Source organism: Arachis ipaensis, chromosome B09 (genome assembly GCF_000816755.2).
Source record: "Arachis ipaensis cultivar K30076 chromosome B09, Araip1.1, whole genome shotgun sequence".
In the NCBI taxonomy this organism is placed as follows: Eukaryota; Viridiplantae; Streptophyta; class Magnoliopsida; order Fabales; family Fabaceae; genus Arachis; species Arachis ipaensis.
Genome location: NC_029793.2, coordinates 133,838,871 through 133,848,264, shown reverse-complemented (window position 1 = coordinate 133,848,264; position 9,394 = coordinate 133,838,871). Strand labels below are relative to the sequence as shown.

Genomic DNA, 9,394 nt, shown 5'->3' with positions numbered 1-9,394 from the left:
TTCATAACTTTTCATGCCCTAGAACCCCCAACAAAATGGGGTGGTTGAAAGAAGGAATAGAAGCCTTCAAGAGATAACTAGGGCTATGCTATGTGAGAATGAAATTCCTAAATTTTTGTGGGCTGAAGCTGTGAACACAGCATGTTATATTTTGAATAGAACAATCATTAGAAAAGGATTAAAGAAAACCCCTTATGAGCTATGGAAAGGAACCCCTCCAAATCTTAAGTATTTTCATGTTTTTGGATGCAAATGTTTTGTGCTTAATAATAAAGAAAACCTTGGAAAGGTTGATCCAAAATCCTATGAAGGAATGTTTGTTGGATATTCCACCACAAGCAAGGCCTATAGAGTTTATCTCAAGGAGCATAGGACAATAGAGGAATCCATACATGTTACTTTTTGTGATTCTAACTTAATTCTCAGTACTGTGATAGATAATGATTCAGATTGTGAAGAAGCTGGAACAAGCAAAGAAAATTCCAAATCTGTTCAAAATGAAGAATCTGTCAGTCCAGTTTTGTCTCGTCAGATTAGAGGAGAAATTTCCATTTTGTCTCCTGAGCAGACACGAGCAACTGAAACAGTGAAACCACCAGAAGCTCATCAAAGCTCTACACCTGTCCGAAAGCCTAGAGAATGGAAGTCTATGAGGGGATATCCTCATGACTTCATCATTGGTGATCCCTCTCATGGTGTAACAACAAGATCCTCCACCAAAAGGCAAACTGAACCTAGCAACTTCGCTCTCTTATCACAAATGGAGCCCAACAATGTTAAACAAGCTCTTGAAGATCCATCATGGGTCAAGGCCATGCAAGAGGAACTTGCTCAATTTGACAAGAATGAGGTTTGGACATTAGTACCTCATCCGGATGGTAAGAAGGTAACGGGTACTAAGTGGGTATTTAAAAATAAACTTAGTGAGGATGGACAAGTTGTTCGTAACAAGGCTAGATTAGTGGCCCAAGGTTATGATCAAGAAGAAGGTATAGATTTTGATGAGTCTTTTGCTCCGGTAGCTAGAATGGAAGCAATTAGATTGCTTCTTGCCTATGCCGCCCATAAAGGTTTCAAAATGTTTCAAATGGATGTTAAGTGTGCTTTCCTTAATGGCTTTATTGATAGAGAAGTGTATGTGACACAACCCCCCGGTTTCGAACAAAAAGAGTTTCCAAATCATGTTTTCAAATTAACTAAAGCTCTTTATGGTCTTAGACAGGCTCCAAGAGCTTGGTATGAAAGGCTTAGTGCCTTCTTGTTGGAAAATCAATTTCAAAGGGGTACCACCGACACTACTTTATTTATTAAAGCATCTAATGATGACATACTCCTTGTTCAAGTTTATGTTGATGATATTGTATATGGATCGGCCAACATTTCCTTGTGTGAAGAGTTTAGAAAACTCATGACTAGTGAGTTTGAAATGAGTTTAATGGGAGAGCTTACTTTCTTTCTTGGCCTCCAAATTAAACAAACTCCTAGTGATACTTTTATTTACTAAGGAAAATATGCAAAAGAACTTACTAAAAAGTTTGGCCTAGAAAATTCCAAAGCAATGGGTACACCAATGCATCCCAACACAAAACTTGAAAAGGATGATGATGGTCAAAATGTGGATGAAACAAGGTATAGGGGAATGATAGGTTCACTCATGTACCTTACCTCCTCTAGACCGGACATTGTCCAAAGTGTGGGTGTATGTTCAAGGTTCCAATCTCACCCAAAAGAATCCCATCTCACGGCTGTTAAGCGCATCATTAGATATATTAAGGGAACTTGTGATTATGGATTATGGTATCCTAAATCTGATGACTTTTGTGCAGTAGGATTTTGTGATGCAGATTATGCGGGAGATAGAGTGGATAGAAGAAGCACGTCCGGCATGTGTTGCTTCCTTGGAAGCTCACTCAACATGTGGTCAAGCAAGAAACAAGCCACAGTGGCTTTATCCACTGCTAAAGTAGAATACATTTTCGCATCTGCATGTTGCACTCAATTAATTTGGTTAAAAACACAATTAGAAGATTACAAATTAAAAATCAATAGTATATCCTTATTTTGTGATAATATGAGTGCTATAAACATTTCAAAAAATCCTGTTTTGCACTCAAGAACAAAGCACATTGAGATAAAATATCACTTTATTAGGGAACATGTACAAAAGGGAACTATTGATATTCAATTTGTAAAATCTGAAGACCAAATTGCTGATATTTTTACAAAACTCCTCTATGAAGACAGATTCTGTAGCTTAAGAAAAAAGTTTGGGAATGTTTGATTTAAGTTTCATTGAAAATTCTTGAATTTTTTAACACTGTCCAGTTTTGTCTCGTAGGTTTGGACGAGATAAAATACATAAAGGAGCTGTGGTCAAGGGGGAGGCAACGCAGAGTTCAAAATTTTATGGGCCCCACCAAAATTTCTTGACCCCACCTTAACAATTTTGTTAGTTATCTCTCTATGCAAATAAGAATCTTCTTCCTTATGTCATCATATCCTATTGGAAGTGGTTATTGTCAAATCAAATCCCTCTCTCCATCTAATCCCTTGATTTAAGGCAACAACTTTTCAGTTTTAGATTTCAAAAATTAAAAGAAAAATCATTTTTGAGTAATAACCTCTCCATAATGGTCATTAACCGCTCACTAATGGTCATTACTTCCACCAAATTCTCTCTCCAATCCTCATTTAATGTGTCTCTCACCTTCCTTCTTCCCCACTCATTCAGTTACCTCACCAACCTTTCATATTCGGTTTTCTCCCATCACCATGAAAAAGAAAACCGCGCCAAGAAAAAGTGAAAGGCTCCTATTCTCTGAAAAACAGTCTACTCCACAATCTCACACACACATTCACATCCATTCTACATCATCTTCATCACCCTCACCTCCTTCAAAACGCACAGACGCAATGAGAAGAAAGGTCATTGCCACAAAAACTTTCTCAAGGAAGAAGAAAAGTGTTCCCGTGGCAGAAGAAGAAGAGTCTCATACTTCTCCTATCCCTTCCCCTCCACAATCACCACCAAAGAGATCAACTCCTCATGCATCCGGAAAGAGTACTCAAAAGACTAAGGGTTTTGCTCTTCACGACACAACCGAACCTCCAAATTTGGAATCCCTGGAATTCAGAAACAAGTATGGCAAGACTCACTCCCACTTTGATCCTAGCAGATTCAACTCTTGTACTTCCTTTGAGTTTCACAATGAGGTTATGGAAAAACGTCATCTATGTACAACCTACCTTGTGAATCTCGACACTCTCACTAACAAGGGCATCAACATCTCCTCTCTGTTTGAACTCCTAAACTGGAAGCCCCTTCTTCTCATTCAGAAACCAGTCTATCCTGGCCTAGTCCGAGAGTTCTACGCCAATATGCGGCTCATTGACAGCACTCTTCATTCCTATGTCAAAAGGGTTCAAATAGCCCTTGATTCTGAGACCATTGGAGCGACCCTGGGCTTCAAGGATGAAGGACCGCGAGCGTATATGGTAGACAAATGGGATATACAAGTCGGTGTTTCATACAAAGCAGTTCTTCAGCACATCTGCGAGAATCTTTCTGGCTTGCATGGAACGATTCCAACCCACAAAGCTCTAGGACCAGTCAATTCTCTGCTTCACCGAATCATCACCCATATTTTAACTCCCCAAAGCGGCTCACACAACCGAGTACATAATGCCCCTTTGATGACAAAAGGGGGAGAAAAGCTGAAAATTGAAATATGAAAAATAGGGGAGGAGAAAATAGAAAACAGGGGAGAAAAGCTGAAAATTGAAATATGAAAAACAGGGGAGGAGAAAATAGAAAACAGGGGATGAAATTTTTTGTTGAAAATTTATGATCACCCTTGTTATATTTGGTGCTTGATGATAATATTGAAACTGCATTGTGTTTGCTGATTTGCTTGATGATAATATTGAAACTGCATTGTGTTTGCTGATATTGTTTAATAATGAGTTGACAATGCATTTGTTTTATGAAGAATGGTTGATAATTAACCGTGATGAATGTATACGCATGATTAAAACTCTGTTTTCATCTTGGTTAATATGCTTAATTTTTTTGACAGTTCCTTTAAACCATGGAAAGCATAAAAAAACTGCCATGTTTTTGACCATATGTGCTTCAAATATTTTTCTTACCATAATAATGCTCTGATATCTTGTTTAGAAAAATATTTGAATAAACTTTCTTGTTGATTGGTGTGTGTAAAAAGTTTGAGCAGTAAATCAGTTTATGATATCAAATGAGTTTTGATTATCAATTTAAAATTGCTCATAAATCAAGCATTTAGCATCATATAATATGCTAAATAACATTGTTCTTGAAGCTTGATTAAAATGTTACAGGTTAGTGCTTCCCTTAGTAAAATAAGCATACATCAAGGGGGAGCCATGTGACATTTAGAAAGGGGGAGAAATTCAATCTTCAAAGGGAGTATTCTTTACTCAATTTTTAAAAAAAAAAAAAATTCCCATTTCAATTTTAAATGTTTGTCATCAAGGGGGAGATTGATGAGTTTGGAAAACTCCAAATTAATATTTGTGATGACTAAACATTATTAAACAAAATTATTAATTTTGATTTCTCATCTAACATATATTAATTAATAATTTTGTGTTGCAGGTTTTATAATTGGGCCGAAATAAAAAGAAAGATCCCAAGCCCAATAAATTAAAATTCAGCCCTATGTAATTCTTGTTTTGTGATTGTTGGCTGAAAAGGTTTTATCAGTTGGGCCAGAATAAATTTTGTTACTATAAGCAAAGCTTTCCTATATGTTCAATGCTTGATCCAAATTTCATCAGGAAAGCAAATGTTATTATTGGGCCAGAAATTAAATGTTGTTGCAACTAAGCCCAATTTCACATTTAATGAGAAGTTCCTCATGCATGATCCGAAATCCATGATAAAGAAAGCAAAAATTGCTTTCAACGGATCCAAGCACTTCACCATGTGATGGATTCCAAAATTCATTACATTGTCATTTAATGCATGGGAACTATGAGAGAGAAAGTTGCAGCTGAATTGATTGATGGCCATAGTGCTGCACGCCACTCTAAGCTAGGGAAGTAAAAGCAACTTTCACCAACTAATTGGTTTATTACATTTGAATTGCTTTTATTTTAAGTTGTTTATTCTCTCTCATCTCTTTCTTCTTTTCGGTCAATATCTAGAAAATAAAGGAAGCCATGGAAGCTATATGGAGCTACCGAAATGAAGCTGCATGCATCAAGACCATCAAGCTAATGATGGCAAGAAAACATACTAAAATAAAAATGAGCTGTAGCTAAGATTTTCACCAAATATGGTTAGATTTGGTGAAGTAATCTTGAGCTCTTCATGCTCAAAAATGGACGATGAAGATTCGGCCAGCAAGGGAGATTCTTGAAGCATGGCTTGTCTTTGATTCTGCTCAACCACCACAGGAAGTAGCTAGAGTGGCGAAGTGATGGTTGAGGCAGAGATTGAAGCAGATGAAGTCATTATCATCATGAAGCATCAAGGGCCAGAAATTCATCTTGGAGAGCAAGTCAAGGATGGAGAGTTCGGATTGATGAAGGGTGATGATCAAGAAAGGACTAGAGGTAATTGTATGTTGGGTTTTGCATGATTATCTCTTCTCTCTCTATGTGGCCGAACCGGTTCTGTTTGTTGAAGGAGAAAGAAGTTGGTTTGGGTGTTGGCTTCAAGTGTGGAGGCTTCCCTCTTCTTTAAAAAGAGAGAACAGCCACTGTTTGGAGCAAGGAGTTAGAAGTAAGCAGTGAGAGTGCAAGGCACAGGATTCTCAGAGCTACCTAAGCTTACAGATTTTCTTCTCCTTCAATGTATTCTGTTTAGTATTTTTCTGTTTAATTTTGTCATGTCTTGAGTCTCATGGAAAAAGGCAAACAGTGAGGTTTGTATGAAAAAGCCATAGAGCGAAAAAAGGCAGAGAGTGCAAAATTAAAAGAAAAAGCCTTAGATGTTTTAGAGTTCCTTTGTTCATCTATGTTGTGTTTCATGATTCTGTGGGAATCCCCTTGTAAGTTGGGTTAGCACTTTACAGTTTGTAATCAAGTTGATTATAGTGAAATTCCATCATTGTTGTGATGGAGACTGGATGTAGGCTGCACTGCACTTAGCAGCTGAACCAGGATATATCTGGGTGTAATCTTTCTTCTCTCCTACTCCATTTCTGTTTTCTACTGCACAGGAGCAAAAACTAAAAATGTCTCGTGCTAAGTGACGAGACAAAACGAAAAGTCTCGTGGCTAGGGACGAGACAAAAGAAAAAGTCTCGTGTCCAGAGACGAGCTAAAACAGAAAAGTCTCCTCTGAGTTCAGCAAGTATTAGCAACCAAAAAAAAGGGGGCTAAGATTCAACTCCCCATTCTCTTAGCCACTGAAATCATCATAGCTCAAATGACATAGTCTTTCTATACTCAATTAAGAGGTTGCGGGTTCGAGTCTCCTATCTTTGATAAAAAAATACTTTATCCCATAACTAACTTGGACTGGTCGAATGATCAGTTCAGATTGAAAAATATCGTAAACAACAAAAAAATATATTTTATCCCATACTTTTAAATATTAACGATTAACTAATAACCAAAAATTAATAAATTTTATGATCTAATATTCTTCAATAATTATGTATGCATATTTTTTTAGATTTTATCCTACTTATCAGAGGTAGTCGCTTAGAATATGTATTTTAAGTTTTTAACATTTATTTATAGTAACTAGGTCTTAACATTCAAAACTTCGGCATATGGCTGGGTCCTATTTAAAAGATTAGTCCTCATGAGTCATGACTAATAAAAAATTAAGAACTATACAAATAAAAAATTAGTTAGAATTTATGATGCACAAGCATTAATAGATGGAGACCACTTTAATAAACACATTTAAAATATTTTTTTTAAAGACATTTATATGTGTTATTTTATTATTAGATATCTTTATTAAATTGGTTAATAATTTATTTTTTAATAAATTAGAACAAAATCGATTTATTATAGTAACAATAATAAATTCAATGGTTTGCATTATAATTATTAGAACCAATTTGATCGGATCGAATTATACAATCTAAATAGAATATTTTTAAATTTTTTGATAAAAAGATAAATATATCCCTAACTTTTTGTTTTGTGGATATTTAAATTCCTAAAAATTTAAAAATATAATTAAATTTCTAAAAAAAAAATTGAATTTATTGTTATTATAATAAAAAAATCAATTTTATTCAAATTTGTACGTGTCCAAAATGTGACTGATATGTACATATGGTAAATTAGAAAAGTGTCGCTTCGCTTGATAAGTTTTTTTTGTTGTCCATGGTATCCCACAGTTCAATAGGTCAAAAATTAATTCGTGGCTCGAAACTCTATTTAAAGTTTGCTGCATGCACAAAGCAAAATTGAAATCTACAACACTTACTTAACCAAGCAAGTTGACCTGGGTTGGTTTCTTGATAAGTTAAAATGTAAGTTAACCGAGCAAATATTTTTTAAATTTTAGATTTTTATTTAATTTTAAGTATTTTTTATAATAGTTTAAATTCATGTTCTTTTAAAAAAATAAAAAAAATTACTAATTAGCTACAATTAAATGCACCAAGTTCTCTCACAAAGTTGTTATTTAAATAATCAACGGTCCAACCACAAGTTGATTAGTGAAAATATATATGGAACCGTACACGCACAGACACAGTCGATACTGATACACACATATGGTCTGTTTCTTTATTTTAAAGTAGTACTAGTTAGCGTAGACCAAATCATGCGGTTGCAATATCCATTATTGTTCCATTGCTGCTGATGCTTGTTGTTGTCTTCAAGGTTGAAATGAAAGACCATGAACGGATGAGATGAATCTGACGACCGCCAACCGACGAAGCAGATGAAAACCCGAACTTGACCTTTTCCGGAAGCTTCGCCTTCAAATCAACAACATCAGCGATGGTATTAATATCGCCACTCTCATTGATCACAGCAACACTCAATGTCTTTGATGGAGAGTCATAGATCACAGTCACTTTCACCACCGACCCACTCACTCTTTTCCATTCCACAGTCTTGGACGAAACCAGAGTGTTTACATCGATTCCAACGTGTTGATAGGGTGGATCCTTGAACTCAGAGTTGGAGTAGGAATCAAATTCTACACCAACAAATTGACCGACGCCGTTAGAGCTTGCAACCCCTAAGGTGCCGCCAACTCCGCCGGACGGAATCTGCGTATCTTCCGGTGCAACGAAGAAAATAATACCGTCGGCCGCATTATAACCTTGCAGATCCGTCAGCTGGAAAGAGAACGAGGTGACGAAGCTGGCAACATTGCCGGTGGCTTTGTCCCAAAGGCGCACGGGCGTGCCATACAGGACACGCCCGGCGCTATAGGAACTTTTGACGTTGGTGAGTTGTACATTGCCGTCGGAAAGAACGGTGGCGTCGCCTTGGAGATTTATTGCGGGGTTACCTTGGGCGAAAGAGTTGAAGTTGAAGGAAACTGTTTCAGTTTCGGATGCTGAGTTCACCTTCTTACTTGCTACTACAAGCAAGAGGAAGAAAGTAAGAAGAGCATAAAATGGTTTCATGGTGGGAGGGAGAGTTATTTGAGTGAGGATTTTCAATATTAAGTACTAGTGGCTTCGAATGGTTTTGATGATTGCCAGTGGGGGAAGTTCATGTATTTATACACCCACCAGAGGGAGAAAATGGCATCAAAATCAAACTGATCTTAATCTAAATATTATATATATAAAAAAGATTATATCCTTTTCATATGAGAGGTATACGATAAAATTAACAATTATTTTAGGGGAAGTTCTATGTTGGCACAGGGGAGTGGTTGCTAAAATTAAAATAATTATATAAAATTTAATTTTTTTTATTATAAGTATTTTTATTTTGTTTTTATAAAAATAAGAGTGTTAGAAGCCATTAATTTTTATGATTTATAATCATCAAATAGCTATTAATGATGATTTTAATTGTGTGAGATTTTATCCAATGGCTCACTTTTCTTTGCTGGTTATATGCTGGCCAGAATTTGAAAAAGTTGCTGGCCCCTAAACGTTTTCTAAAAATAATTATCATTTTTAAATTTTAATACTTTATTAATTAGTTTATATTTATTGTATTATTATATTATTATAGGTGAAAACTCACATACAGTTATTTTCATGTGAAGTTAATATTTAAGAACCGTTAGATGATTTAACAAGTTTGACTAAATATCATCTAAAATTTTTCAACTATTAACTTCATATAAAGATAGTTATATGAGTCTTTACCTATTATTATATACTATAAGTATTTATTTTAAAAATAATATTAATAGATATCATATAATTATAAAAAGAAAAAATAAATTGTGATTAATAAATTTTTTTTGTTT

At 35.3% G+C, this 9,394-nt stretch overlaps 1 protein-coding gene and 1 long non-coding RNA gene across 2 annotated transcripts in view; one reads left to right on the top strand and one right to left on the bottom strand.

Moving 5' to 3' along the window:
- Positions 1–4,722, top strand: part of LOC110267234 — a 7,702-nt gene extending 2,980 nt beyond the window's left edge. Inside the window, exon 3 of the long non-coding RNA XR_002354604.1 lies at positions 4,634–4,722. This is a non-coding gene — a long non-coding RNA (uncharacterized LOC110267234). The remainder of the gene's footprint in view (positions 1–4,633) is intronic.
- LOC107617872 (galactose-binding lectin-like) lies at positions 7,605–8,678 on the bottom strand. Its single transcript, XM_016319746.2, has one exon. The coding sequence runs from the start codon at positions 8,589–8,591 to the stop codon at positions 7,773–7,775; it is 819 nt and encodes a 272-aa protein (XP_016175232.1). The 5' UTR covers positions 8,592–8,678; the 3' UTR covers positions 7,605–7,772.